A 15,183-nucleotide genomic window follows, 5' to 3' on the forward strand; every position below is an offset into this window, starting at 1 on the left:
GACAGCATTGAAGGGGGTGACCCCATCTCAGGAGCAAGGCCACCACTTATCCTAGGGCAGTGCCACTCTGGGTCTCAATCTGAGCTCTCACCACCTGACCCAGAAGCCACAGTGTCCCACCATGCAGGACCACAGATGAAGCCCCATGCATCTCCATGCATCTCATGGCCACAAGAAGCACAGATACAAGCTGCACCCCAAAGGGCAACAGCAGCTGGCTGCTTTCTCTCTCTCCCTCTTATTTAATTCTAAAGAGAATCATTGCTTTTCCACTGGTGTTTGTCAGGAAATGTCACTAAAATTCCAATATTTGCATATAGTATCTTCCTTTACTTTCAGGGCCTTGCCAGTGACTGGTCTGAATTATCCACAGAATTTTTCCATAGTGATCTGCACAGGATTCAATTTCATTATTTGGATTCAGTATTTTTCCAACATCTCAAAAACGTAACCACGCTTCTTCATCCTAAACAACAACTTATTATGAATTCTGCTTCTGAAGATCACAACCTAAATGAAAAGATTTGGTCTCACTGTCTCCCCTGTACCCCTAATGAGGCTAGATCACTGCAGACCCCGCTTTCTTCCCAGCCCACCCACTTCCCATTTCTGAATCATGGTTAAAAAAAAAAAAAAAATGTTGGAAAATATGCCCTTCCCCAGTAGCTAAAGCTAGGAATAAATTTCCATAATACATGCATCAGCCTTACACAAGCAAATAGCACTTTGACAAAGACTCTTATTTGTTGGTCTAGAAGCAGTAAACACTTCATGCTCAATGTTTTTGTTTTACGCCCAGGTAAATCCTCGGAAAAATAACAGTCCTTTTAAAATAGCTACATTGTCACTGAGAGACTGCAGTGTAGTGTGAGAGCCATTTGTAGTTACAAGTTTTGATGTTGCACTGAAAAAAAAAAAGAAAAGAAAACCATTGTGAATTTTATTTTAGAATTCAGAAGAGTAAGCTCTGTTGGCTTTCAGCAGATACTGCAGCTTCTAGAAAGAAAAAGAAGGTGCTCCTCAAAGGGCCTGTGCATTGACCTCTGCCAGCTGGCCTGGTGAAGTAGCAGTAGTGTCCCTCATGCAGAGATGAGGCCACAAGAGTCCCAGAGGCCAGCACCTTCTCCAGGTTCCCCAGGAGAAGGACACAAAGTGAGCCAGGAGTCACAAGACTCCACTTACCACGTCTATTTTTTTGAACAATATTAAGAGAAAGCTTGTTTTAAAAAAGAAAAAGAAGAACATTTAGTGGCCACCTGAATTTCTACTTTTGTGAAGTGACCATTCATATCCTTTGCTTATTCTTATATTTAGGTCTTTCTTTTGCACTGATGTGGTCACCTTCAGTTGTGATCAAAACACCAAGATCATGAAGAGAAGTAAAGCATTTTCCCCTACCCAATCAAAAAGATTATATGTTTGGTGGCTCTGTTTGCTGGGTGGTCATGTTTAATGCTAAATGTCCAGTGAGAAACAGGTTCCCTAGGAGGACAGAGGGTCAGAGGCGACACATAGGTACATGGATCTAAACATTCTGCTTGTTAGATAGTAAAGATAGAGCAATTTACTGTTATAATAATACCATATGTGAAAATAATTTGAACATCTCACAAGGACATCCAATACAACTGTGCTATGTTTATGAATCTATATAATGGTATGCAATCATTAGCAATAGGACCACGAAAAATGGCTAACAATAAGAAATTAATGTATCCTATTGTATAAAGAGACATACTGCACAAAAATAGACGTTTAAATTTACAAATGTATTGGCAATACAAATCTGTTATACTCCAGATAGTAAACTCTTATGAACTCTTACGAGCCTTATTCTTCCATTGTATCCCAAATGTCCAGCAAAATGCTCAGCACAGAATAAACACTCAAAAGACACTGTGTTTCTTAAGAGAAAGAATAAATGAATGAATGAATGAATGAATGAATGTATGAATGAACAAAGAATCCGTCTCTCTGGGTTCTCAGGTTGAACAGCTCTGCTTTCTTGGTGCTTTTCTCTATTTCTCCAATTTTTAAAATTGGTGATATATTAAATAACCAGAAAAACTACTCAAAGAAACTAAATTACTTTTTAACTAATTAGAAACAGCTTATTAATTCTATGTCTCTTGAGTGAAGGGGGAGGGCTTGGCTTGCCCCTGCCTCCTGGGCAGTTCTCTACAGCCATACCCACGGGCAGCTGAACACCTTTCATAAACACAGAAGGCAACGTGGACAGCCCTGAAGGGAAGAGCAGCCCGTCTTCCTGGGGAGCCAAGAGGGGCCCACTCGGGAGGGGGAACAAGTGGAGGAGGGAGGGCTCAAGCTCAGGTCTGCTGGGACCTACCGATGATGTAGGAGAGGATCAAATTCCAGCCCGTGATGAAGGCCCAGAGCTCCCCCACGGTCACGTAGCTGTAGAGGTAGGCCGAGCCTGTCTTGGGGACGCGAGCCCCAAACTCTCCATAGCACAGGCCAGCCAGCACGGAGGCCAGCGCAGCGATCAGGAAGGAGATGACGATGGCAGGGCCGGCGTCCTCACGGGCCACGGCTCCAGCCAGGACGTAGACACCTGCGCCCAGTGTGCTGCCCACCCCCAGGGCCACCAGGTCGAAGGTGTTCAAGCAGCGGGACAGCCGGCTCTCCTCCCGGCTGCAGTCCACCACCTTCCGCCGCAGCATCTGGTGACCAAGTCGGAGCAGAACTTTGCACCCCATTGTGCTGTTCACGTCTGTCAAGAAAGAAAAGGAATAAATGGGTCTTGTCACTTCTGTGAGTTTCACACGGACCTCATCTTTTTCTTTTTTTAATATATATTTTTTAGTTGTAGGTGGAGACAATACCTTTATCTTTATGTGGTGCTGAGGATGGAACCCAGTGCCTCACAAGCGTGCTAGGCGACTGCTCTGCCCTTGAGCCACAACCCCAGCCCCTGGACCTCATCTTATTGGCAGGACCACAAGGTCCTTTATAATTATTTCCTGCTAAAATGTTCCAACTCATAGCATTCCACCATTGGTTGTCAGAACCAAGACTCCTTAGGTCTCAGGGCCCCCCAGCACTTCCAGAAGTGCCCTAGGAAGTTGCTGTACCCAGCTGCCTTTGCTTTAAAGTCCCTGAGCTTCCATGTTTATTTCAGTTCTCAACTGAGAACTTTCCATGGGCAGAAATCATGCGGTATTGGAAACACAAATTAATGACATTGTTCCTACCTGCAGTAATCATATAAAAGGAAAACAAGATGTCATTTCTGAATACTGTACTGTCACAGAAGACACACCAAACGATCTTATTTAATTATTGAAACCCAGAGGTCTTGAATAGCACTGACGATGTTTCCAGATCTTTCCAGGACCCTCTGAGGTCAAGGACAAGTTGTTTCCACTTTTAAGTTAGTGGAGAACCAGGTCCAGAGCAGGAAAGCACTGAGTTGTTTCAAGTGAGGGCTTTTCATAGCCATCCTACTCCAGGAAGCGCTTCCCTCTGGGCCAGGCGATGGCACAGTGTGCTGAGTGACATGCGCCTGGCTACTCGTGAGAAGGCACGTGTTCACTGGCACGCTGGCTCACGTCATCTGCTGCCACATGGAACACGCTCCGCGGGGGCCTCAGGAACACTTGGTGGACCTGTGAACTCACAGCAGCTTTAGACTACTTTCCTGTGACGGACAGGCCCTCCTGGCCCACGCAGGCAGGTGTTACAGTGACGCCTTGGTCCTGGGGCAGAGGCCACCCTTGGGGATGTGGAGTTTCACTCCTGACTCCTGAAGGATGCGCTCTAAATAGTGACCTCCTCACACAGAGCGCAGTATGGAAGGGGGGGACAGCTCCTGTGCTTGGAGAACCCTGACAAACATGGCCTTAGCCAGGCCAGCAAGGTCAACATCAACCCTGTGAAGCCATGCTGAGCATGGGATGTGATGAGGAGGACACTGTACCTCTGGGTCTGCCTCCCCAAACCCGTAGCGCACTAGAACCTTGGGAAAATCACCAGGCAAATGACCATCAGGCATTCTACAAGGTAGCTGACCAGTACTCCACAAAAGTGTCAAGGTCATCAAAAACAAATCTGTCAGAGCCACTCTGCCAGACCCTAAAGAGGCGGGGGACTAAGTGCAATGTGGGATCCTGGCATGGGAAAGGAACCACAGGGGGAAACTACAGGAATTGAGTAAAGTGTGGACTTCAGTTTAGGTGTCAACATGGGTCAGTAGCTGTAACATCATGACACGAGGCCATTGAGGTACCACGAAATAAACCATTGATTTTTTTTTCCATCTTTATCAGTTGATATTTTATTTTATTGACCTAACTCAGCTGCAGTTAAGCCATCGGTAAGGGAAACCGTTTAAAGGGAGACCACACATCTGGAAAAGCCCCTGCCTAGCCACCTAAGACACTTCACCGCCTGACCACGCCATGCACCCTCCCTCCCAGACCTCAGGCTCAGGTCCCTTCAGCATTGTTCATGTCCCTGGCCAACTCCAGGTCACGGAAGAACTGGGAGTGGTTCTTCCTGTGCCTCACCTAACGGAACCAGAAGAGAGGGGAAAAAATCTGAAGATCTGTGAAGTATGAAGCTAGACCGGGAAATCCCCTCACTACAGATGAGCCAAGTGCCAAATAAGGTCGCAGTTCTGAAGGCGCCAGTGGCCCTGGCTCATTTGGGGTTCCGGTGGGACTGCAGGTGGGGGGGAAATGATATCCTGGTGTGGCAAGGGTGGGGACAGGTGGAGGGAAATGGGAGGAAAAGGAAAGAGCGTTGTTTGTGGAGCAGCAGCTGAGTGGGAAAAATCACAGAATCGGAGTTTGAGGGGGGTGCCCAGGAGAACAAGCAGAGAGGCTCATGGCTCCGGGTGCCTTCAGCAGGGCAATGCTACCCCCCTGGAAGCACACTAGGGAAGATTCTGAGGTGTTCCAGAAAGCTGCCCGTGATGCCTGGAAGAAGGGGGTTTTCCAGAGTCTAGAGGAGGCTGCTGGAGGCAGGAGGGAACAGCAGGAGGTACCTGCAGGCCCTGCCGCTGCTGGGGCCTGCAGAAGGCTCTGGAAGGTTCTAGCCCTCTTAAAGCAAGCCCAGCAGCTAATTTCTCCTGGAACTGCTTTTCTCTTTTCACTTGTAGAAGATTTAGCTTGGTTTACTCAAGTCAAAGTATAAATCACAACAAACTGATGAGTGAACAGTTCTGGGGTGGTGAAGTTCTTTGACAGCGAAGGGACAGCACTGCCATGCCACTCAGTGGCTGTGCTGAGAGCGCAAAAACCGTTGCAGGGTTGGGGTGCAGCTCAGTGGGAGAGTGCTTGCCTAGCGTGTGCAGGCCCTGGGTTCAAGGCCCAGCACTGCAGACAACAACAACAACAAACAAGTTGTAGAGCACTTCGCAACATCACTCTTTATGGCAAGAAGAGAACTGTAAATAGAAAGGAGCGTAATGGGAAGTGGGTGTGGGTAAGCTCCATGTACTTGCACAGTTGTGAATTTGGCTGGTAGATGTGACTGCTGGAGGGACTGACAGACACAGTACCCACCAGCTCCCTCCTGTTCCAGCTTTCATTTCCTCTTAATAATGGGCAGATTCCAAAAGCCAGATGTAAGGCACAGACAACACCACTCGATAGGCTCTGCCTTTCTGACCTGGGCCCTTTGGGAGGCCGGCCCACAGTTCCCACTCCTTTCCAGAAAGTGTGCTATAGTCCTAGGCAGGACCAAAAGCTGTAAGGGGCCTGAAGTGGGATTCTTGTTGAGGGGTTCATGCCCCAGGAACAGAATTCCAAGCCTCCTTAGAACAGAATGTGAATCCTGGGACCTTGTGTTAGGACAAGATGACCCACTTGGACACGCATGGATGAAAACACATAAGCACACATGTACCCACATCGTCCCCTGCAGATGGCCCATGCCAGCGAAAGGGCTGCTCAAAGAACCAAGTTACTTACCACTGGTCAAACTTCAACTCCACCTTCAAAATGAAGGAGGCAGGTTATTAAATACTATAAATTTGGATACAGATATTGGTTTTTCAACACAAGGTGAAAAGGGAGTTCTTTGGTGAGACAATCGTGACCACATGGATGCAGTTCACTTCTCTTGAATAAGCAAATGGTGGCTCATTGTCTTCTGTCCTGTCCTTGGCACTTGGGAAATGCTCTGTGCATCAGTGGGAGAAGGCCCAGCAGGGACTCTGACAGTGGACTCACTTTCCATCACCTCTCCCTTGATGACTTCTTAAGTATCTCTTGCTACCTGGGGTGAGGGTGAGCTCAACTCCTTTGAAGGTGCAGGAACATAAACACCATCCCATTGCAGGGTAGAGGGGCAGAGTTGATAATGGGGAAACATCAATGTCGCAACTTAGGTGTTCATTTCTACTTCCCCCGTCAGGAGAAAGAAGATAACTCAGCCTGGGGTTTATTTGAAGAAGCATCCTTTGTGTCTCTTTGGAGGTGTTGCAAAAAACTGTTCTTCGACTGGCATTTTCTATCAGCAGTTTGCACACGTTACACTTCTGCTCATGCCAGTACTCCGAAGCGAGTTGTTCAACCAACAGTGAGGCAAAAAATCTACACTTCACTGCACAAAACGAATCTAACCATGCCAATCCCGGCAGTGTCAGGTAGAAACAGACTTCCGGCATGGAAAGCTGCAGGCATGCTTTGAAAACATGATCTAGAAACAACGCTGCCCTTTTTTATGGGGAGGGATAATTTGTACAACCGTTGACTTGTACTTCTATTTGAAGTTTTGACAAGAATTCTGCCACACCAAGCGTGTCAGCTGCATCTTAACTGCCTAGTCACCTATTATTGAAGAACACCAGCCTTAGGTGGTATCCTCTTTGAAAAGAAAAGAAAATCTGTCCCTTTCCCAAAGAAAGTCTAACTCCAAATTTCATTATAGTAATCACTATGTAAAAATAGGAGTGAAATGACCCATGAGTCAGGATTTCAGAGAGAAAGATCTTCCTGGACTCTGTTTTAAAGATTTCTGGTAAGGTGGGCTAATATATACCACAGGGAAACTCGATTCACAATCACTTGGGGTGATTTTTTTTTTTTAGTCTCAAATTTAATCATTGATTCTATCCCTCAAAACTCCAGCTTAATGGCTTGAGGGAAAGAGGGAGGAAAGGGGTCAGAAGTAGGCTGCGAGACCATATTCCTAAATGTCATCCTTGGAAGAAAACCTTAACCCTTAACCCCTTCACTAGGAAGATTTACTAGGTCCTCCAAATGGCTCAGGTTCCAAACCACCAGTTCCCACCAGGCATCTGGTAGGAAATATCTAGAGTACAACCTATCATTCCAAAGGCAGAGAGAATGCCATCTACATTTGTACTGGGCTGAAGAAACTCCGTCTTTGCTGAGTGCTGGCACTCCTGGAGACCACGAGTCGGGTGGGCACAAAGTCACAGTAGTTACCTCCCCTCCCCTAAAGCAAGAGCAGCTGGGAAACCACAGACTTGTCATGTAGGCACTGCCCCAGGGGCGCGTGAAGGGCCCTGGAGGGTGAATGCAGCTTTAAAAAGCAGGGGCACAGTGCTTATGATTGGGTGACCTGAACCAGAGGTGATAGGAAGGGTCCAAAAAAAGAGCTCTAGGGTGCTGGTCGTTGTGGGGGAGGAGAAGGAGAATCGATGACAGGGAAGAGGTGGTGTGGAAGGAAGTGATCTCAAAGCAGGAACCACTTCCCTCCAGATGTTAGGAGGCCCAGGTGCCAGAACTTCAATTTAAAAAAATATATATCAGGGTGCATCTGGGCCTGGTAGACACTAGGGCAAAGACTGGTGGTATGAAAGGAGAGAAAATGACAGAAGCGAATAAGGTCCCAGGAAGCAGCAGTCAAAGTCGCTTCATGGGCAGAAAGAGACTAAGGGAAGAAAGGAGCATGGTCAGCCCCTAAGATTATCAAAGATTATCAAAAACATCAAAAATGGAGCCAAGAGAGATAGTTTAAGCTCCCTGAGAATTTAAGTGTTCACAAGTTATTAGGTTCTTGACAGAGAAGGTTCAGAGAAAACAAAACAAAGTCAAGTCTTGGGAGCCACTACCTACTGCTGGGGGTGGCTAACAGAAAGACTCAGCAAGTTTAATATATACCACAGGGAAACTCGATTCACAAAGACCCTATTCATGCACAGGGTACAGAAGGTATTACCTTATAGGTTAAGAACACTGTAATTGGGAACATCATGAAGATCATACTCACACAGGCTGAATAAAATTTAAAATCACTCTGGATGTCACCAAGTGGAAAAAAGAAGGGAAATCCTTTTGTTGGATAACAGTAAAAATTGTGTATAACATACAGTAAAATGTGCAATAATGTAGCCATCAAAAACGAACAGACACAATGGCTCCAGGAATGAGCAGCCAGGGCAGTGGCGTCCAGAGGAGAAATGTGAGTCCAGACATGTATTCTCCTAAATCCCACAGACTGTAGGTAGTGTGACCTCTGGTGCCTGGCATGGGTGGGCACAGGGAGAACGTGATGTCTGAATGGCACAGCCATGGTCCAAGAACAGCGGGAATCAATCCAGGAACAACTCATCAGAGGTCCCAACACAGGGGAGCCTCACCTCTCAGCCAGGGCAGGGAATCCTTCCTGGATCCAAGATTACCATGAAGGACGTGAGGGACGAGAGGACCCTGCACACACCTTCAGATAACCCCCAGGGCAAGAGCTGACGGACTCTGGACCCAGGAGAGAACAGAGCTGAGCTTTATAGTGAATCTGTGGCTGAAACAGTGATTTGTCTGCCACCCATTCTCAATAGCTGTAATGTCACCGCCACACACCAGGTCAACAGGCACAGGACCCAGTGGGTGCATATGGGGTGTGTCTGTGGGCGGAAGACATCCAGGTAGTGACTGAGATGAGTCTTCAGATTACAGGCGGTTTCCTTTTTGTCTTTTTCCCCCTTACTGCACTTGTCATGTTGTCTTCAATGAGGTGTTACTTTTAAAATCAGAAAACAACAGTAATAATGAAGAACAACGAGCATCTTGGGGCACCAGCCATAAGAGAGGTTTCATGCAATGTATTTTATTTAATCTTCCTGCCACGTCACCAAATAAGCAGTGCCATGTGTTCTAGAGACAAGGATCCAGGCTTGAGCACCACTCTCTCAGCCCTGGGCGTGTATCACAACCAGCTGGGAAGATTTTATAAAATAGTGATGCCAGGCCCCACCACAGATCAGAGTGTCAGTGTCACTTCCCCAGGTAACCACCTAAGGGCAGACAGCCAGGGACAGGTGCGGCCGAGATCATCTTCCTCCCTTCAGAGCCCTGGACTGCTTTGGATCAACAGGGCCCAAGGGATAGCATGGCTGGGTGGGGAGAGGTAGAGTGGAAAAGAAGTGGGGACAGATGGCACTGTGGTCAGGTGGAGTGGACTGCACCTGCCTCACAGGGGCTGAGCCCCCGACACCCACTAACGCAATGCAGTGGTCTCCAGGGCAAAGGCCACATTCTAGTCACTCTTCCGTCCCACAGCCCCTAGTAGGCAGCAGATAGTAAATACGTAATGGTTGATTGGCCAAGATGCAAGTTTCTGCTCCTACAAATGAATATAGATGTGCAAAGATGCTACTTAGCATAAACTCAAACACAGGCAACGCAAGTCATCTACAAGGCCTTGACCTAGTTCCCAAGCATCACTCTAGTATGCTGATTTTAAGTCCTTTGGGTATGTGCTGAGGAGTGGGACCACTGGGTAAAGTTCACAGGTAACTTCTACCCTCGGCACCCACACAAGACCCTCTTTCCTGCTCCACTGTGCGACTCTCCCTGTCTTGAGTTTCTGTAAGGCCCAAATTCATTGTCTAAAACAAGTCACAGTACTCAGTGCCTCAGTTTCCCATCTGTAAAATGGGGATGGTACTGCAGGTTGCTTATAAGGACTATGAGACAGCGCGTTAGGAAACACTCTGAAAGAAAATTTGCTCTCGTTCAAATGCTAAGAAGCATTACTATCACCACGCTAGTTCCTCGTAATAACTTTTTTCTTTTAAATCTCCATTACAATTTGCAGGTCAATTGTCTCTGCGCCAGGGAAGCAGAGGGCAGGCCATCCAGCAGGCTCAGGGCTCACCTCACTGGGGCCTTCATTCCTCCAGGCTTGGCCACAGTCACTGTGAATTCCACCTCCTTCACTGCACTTGATCCTTTCCAATGCTGTTTACCCAAATCAGAGAATGACATGAAAAACGAGAAGCGGGTGGGAGAACTCCTAGGTGTGCTTTCACAAACACTGGAGAAAACCGGAGAGCCGATTCCTCCCTGAGCCAATGGGATGTGAGTGAAGAGCACTTTAGTCCCAGGATGGCGTTTTCTACCATCACCCGGGAGCCGCCTGGCACTGGGCAGAAATGCATGACAGTAATGGCTTCTCCCAGGAACACAGAGCTCCACTGCCAAGTGACTGCCAATCGCACTCACTTTGGTGGCATGTAAATAAACATCCATCCACGCACTGTGGAGTGGGGCACAGGAAGGCACGCAGGCCTCCCAAGTACTATGCTGATTTACTAGACTCAGTAGGGGCCTGGGCCTGAGAACTGGGGGCGTCCACGAAACAGACTTCACATCAACTGCGAGCTCTTAATTTAGAGCCATGCCGGATACATACACAACTTCCTTTACTTCATGAGATCAATGAAGCAGCTAAGTTAGTCCTCTCGTGGGACTAGGAGGGTGGAGCTTAGGTGGCAGACAGATGGCCTCCATCACTTAAGTCACCAGTAGTGGGAGGAATGGAGACAGATCACCTAGTTCTAGAAGCCATCACCTATGACAGGTGCCAAACTGACTCAGCTTTTTTTGTTTTGGGAATGGGATGGGTAGTTCTAGGATCAAACTCTGGCCCTGCGCATGCTAAGGATGTGAGCTCATCCACCATCTCGCTCATTTTCTTATAAGCCTGGCTAGTTGCCCAGGCTGGCCGCTACTCGTGATCCTCCTGCCTCAGCCTCCTGAGCAGCTGGGACTACAGGGGTACACTGCTGCACCCAGCTTTGCCTCAACTTTGACCAAGCCTCCCCCTGCTGCCTGACAAGTCTTCCTTTTTTGTTGCTTTATCTGAAATTTTACAGATACAAGATTGACTTGGGTCAGGTGACAACTTCTTAACTGCCGACATCCCAGTAAAATCACGTTGCTTACTAGTCACACACAGTGGGATGAGTCAGTATAACCCATCCACTCCCTTCCTGCTGGACAAGACCCACTGGCTTTGAAGCAGTCTGAGGTTTATTCCAGAGTGAGGAAAAGTGGATAATTTTGGCTCTAGGACCCACCCAGGGATGTGGCAGAAAGTCCTAGAAGGCATAAAGATAGCAGAGGCTTGGAAAAGGTATGTAGAAGAAAGAGCTAGATAAGGCAGACAGATTCAATATGATGTTGGCTATACTGTGTCTCTGATAAAAATGGGGAAGTGTCAAGATAGCACATTAGCATCCCTTAAAATAATAAAGGTAGACAAAGAACTGTCTGTGGGGAATGGGGATCCAAACAGTTGTCACTGGGGAGAAGATTACAGGTGGTTTTTATTTCCTGCACTTTGACAAATTTTTTTCTATAATCAATGTACACTGATGATTCTGAATTAAGGAAAGGAAATTCCTTTAATGAAATTAAAAAATGGAAAAAAGGAAAGCAGGAGGGTACAAAGACAAGTCAAAGCCATCTCAAGATTCTGACTTGCTTGGGGTGTATGTAGCTCGGTGGCAGAGCACTTGCCCAGAGTGCAACAGAAAAAAAAAGAAGCAGCCGCCGCCCCTCCAAGAGGTGCTGATAATAAGTAACATGGAATTTTATTATGGTTCTCTGTATATTTGTATAGGCTTAAAATTTCCAAAATTAAATGCAAAAAGAAATTCATTGTGAACTAACCCAGAAAGCCCTGAGCAAATTCTACTACCTACACCAAGCACCCCACCCATGTCCCCAAAGCCAAAATAGCCCCAGATGCTGTAAGCCACCACTGCATATTAACTTGAGTTAAATAGTCTTGTATATAGGATCAGGTTGAACCATATAAAATTGTTAATATTCAATCATATTTTAATTGATTGGATCAGCAGACCTAACCTGACCCCTTCCTAGCTGTGTTTCTAGCCATTGTCTCTGAGCCTCAATCCGAATAGATGAGGAAATAGTCTTCAAAGTCAACCAGTCTCACACTAGTCCATACTGGTGGAGCCAACAGGGGTTCCAAAGGACACTTAAGGAAAAACAGAATGGTTTATAGGTTATTCCAAAGCTGGCGACTGCTGAGAGGGAGAGGGAGAGAATGAGAGGGAGAGGCTGTTAAGCCACCTCCTTGTGCTGTAACATGAGTGACATGAACGAACTCTGGGGTTCTCCTCCTATCACCTAACTGGGGGGACACAGCACCCTCGGTGGATCCACTTGTGGCACACCAGAGAGCAGCCAGGTAGGACTGCAGCACTGGCCAGTGCCCAGTGGCCAGTGAGGAGCAGGAGGAAGGGACAGAATGGCCCCGAAGGGGAATCTTGCCCAGCCGTCTGAGGGACTTATACCTCCACTTAGAGGTAAAAATTTATTTTAAGGTTTGTCCTTTCTTCATAAATATATTCCTTTATTTTATTGATTTGTTTGTTTTTTAATTTTTTTATTTATTTCATGGGTCCTGGGATGGAACCCAGTGCCTCACACATGATAGGCAAGCACTCCAGCACTGAGCTACAGCCCCAGCCCTAGAGGCAAAAATTTTAATCAAAGAAGGGCATCAGGGGCTGGGGTTGTGGCTCAGCGGTAGAGCACTTGCCTACCGTGTGTGAGGCACTGGGTTCGATCCTCAGCACCACATATAAGTAAATGAAAAAGTTATGTCCATCTACACCTTAAAATTTAAAAAATAAAATAAAATAAGGGCATCAAAACAAAATAATACTGTGGGAGGATTTATCTGGTACTGTCATGAAAGACACTGGAGAGAAAAACTGAACCGTAGGACTTCCAGTTACTTGATGTTCGACTTCCTTTTCTGGTAACAGATCAATACATTTGCCTCTGAGCGTGATATTTTAATCCAAGTAATAAAGCACCTTTGCACAAGCAAATGCCATGACCTTTTATATTTACCTGCCATTTGTCCCAGCCCCGCCCCCATACAGCTCTGAGAGACACATATAACACACACGCCCCTGGTTACCATGGAAATTATCTACGAGGTATATGTCATGCACAAATAATCCTTAAGCAGGAAATGCCATGTTTTATGGTAGGTCTTTCTGGTCTATTCCCAACCGTACCTCACTGTTGGCAAAATCTCAGACATTTGCTGCAGAAGGAAAGCATTTATAATCTGAAAGAAATGCCACAGCCTCCTGGCACAGTTCACGCCTTGCCTATCTTTAGTCCTCAACCACCACCTGCCGTATTTTCCCAGTCATGAGGTTTCCTCTTTGTGTAACAAACTTAGAGCAGGTGCCCGAGTAGGCAGTAACAAATCAGCTTCTAGTAGAAAGAAGGGGATCTGACTTGTCCGACATTCCTTCCAGATGTCAGGAAGTAAATGCCCAATGACACAAAGGTCTTCAAATGTCAGAGTATCTGACTGAATGATCAAAAAACAGGAAACACCAAAGGACCAGGTGGAGCAGAAATGAACACGGCATTCCAAATGCTGAATAAATGGGACCCGCCACCTCCTACTAATGAAATCTCCCTCCTCCACTAAACACTAGACAGCGTTACATGCAAAGGGGCTCTCATCCTGTGACACAGACCATATTTTATCATAGGTCACAGGCTGTGCCACCTGCATTGCTTCCTTGGAAGGCTCTGGGGCAGCACTATAGCCAGAGATGTCACTGCAAAATGCTACTCAAACTTGAACCTGGAGACTCTCAATACTCAACTCAATGTTCCAGACAGTGGATAACTTGACTCTTACACTTTAGAGAGCAAGAACAGCATGCACAAATGACTGCACTATTTTTTTTTTTTTTTGAGGCTTTTTTGCCTTTTCCATTACGGTGCTAGGGATCGAACCCAGAGCCTCGAGCATGCCAACCACAAGCTCTTTTACTGAGCTACACCCTTTAAAAGGAATTCTTAAAAAGCTGAAAACAGACTTTCCAACTTATGCCTTAAGTAATACCTTTGATGGTCCCCACTGCTGCAGAAAAACCTACTGGAAAGATATCCTGCCTGCTACAAGTTCACTGATGAGCAAGTCCTTGGACACCCAGGACCACATTTTCCTACACAATGTAATAAAATCAGTTAGACCCTGAGGCAGCTAACAAAGAACAACTTAACCTACCATGCACTCTGGAGCCAGTCACCAGCCAGCAGGTCAGTGATGGCCCAAGGACAGCTATGTTGGCTGGAGGATAAGTGGGCCTACAGAGCTGTGAAAAGTTTTAAAAATCAGGATTATTGTAGAAAAAAAGAGAAAAGAATGAAATAATTTTTTACAAAAATAGACAGCGGATGGGAACTGCTTTTCAATCTATATTTCAAGGAGCCAGGAAGGGTGATCAGCAATGGATAGCCCTCAAAACGGCCCCAGGACCTCACCCCCTAATTTCCCGGTATGGGTGGGGCCTGGAGCTGGCTTCAGACCTAGAGAACATGGCAAAGGTAAGAACTGTGGTTAATCACATTACACCAGGCTTCAGCTTTCAAACAGCCTTCTTACTGGCTCAATGAAGCAAGTAGCCACGCTGGGAAAGCCCACGTGGCAATGAGCTTGGGGCAGCCTCCAGGTCAGCCAGGTCAGTCTCAGACCTACACCATGAGGAAATGGATCTGGCCAACCACCTGAGGAGGCTTGGAAGCAGATGAGAACCTCCAGATGAGAATCAAGCCCTGGTCAACACCTTGACCACAGCATCATGGTCCCCAGGCACAGAACCTGACTAAGCCATGCAGATTCCTGATCCACAGAAACTGTGAGAAAATAGATGCATGTGGTTTGAAGCTGTTGCAATGGAGGACCAATACATGTTTCAAATGATCATGTGTAATCATAAGCAAGTGTGCAATTCTTCTCTCCTTAACCCTCTCCAAACTAAACCCCAGAGCTCCACCTTTCTTAAAGGGTCTCTGCTTCAGGGCGAATCCTTACTTCACCTAAAACTACCTTTCTTTGGTTAAGGTTCAGTGATTTGAATATAATTTTTCTCTTTCTAGGAAAATGGTGTATATCAAATGG

The 15,183-nt window shown here is 46.6% G+C and overlaps 1 protein-coding gene across 3 annotated transcripts in view; it reads right to left on the reverse strand.

Annotated features, from left to right (window-relative positions):
- Slc7a1 (solute carrier family 7 member 1) overlaps positions 1 to 15,183 on the reverse strand; it is a 70,685-nt gene that overhangs the window by 22,776 nt on the left and 32,726 nt on the right. For all 3 annotated transcript variants that reach the window (XM_048800775.1, XM_015484182.2, XM_048800776.1), the window contains one exon: positions 2,348 to 2,731. In XM_048800775.1, the coding sequence (XP_048656732.1) occupies positions 2,348 to 2,717 (370 nt within the window). In that variant the 5' untranslated portion in view covers positions 2,718 to 2,731. The remainder of the gene's footprint in view (positions 1 to 2,347; positions 2,732 to 15,183) is intronic.

Source organism: Marmota marmota, unplaced genomic scaffold (assembly GCF_001458135.2).
Source record: "Marmota marmota marmota unplaced genomic scaffold, marMar, whole genome shotgun sequence".
Taxonomy (NCBI): Eukaryota; Metazoa; Chordata; class Mammalia; order Rodentia; family Sciuridae; genus Marmota; species Marmota marmota.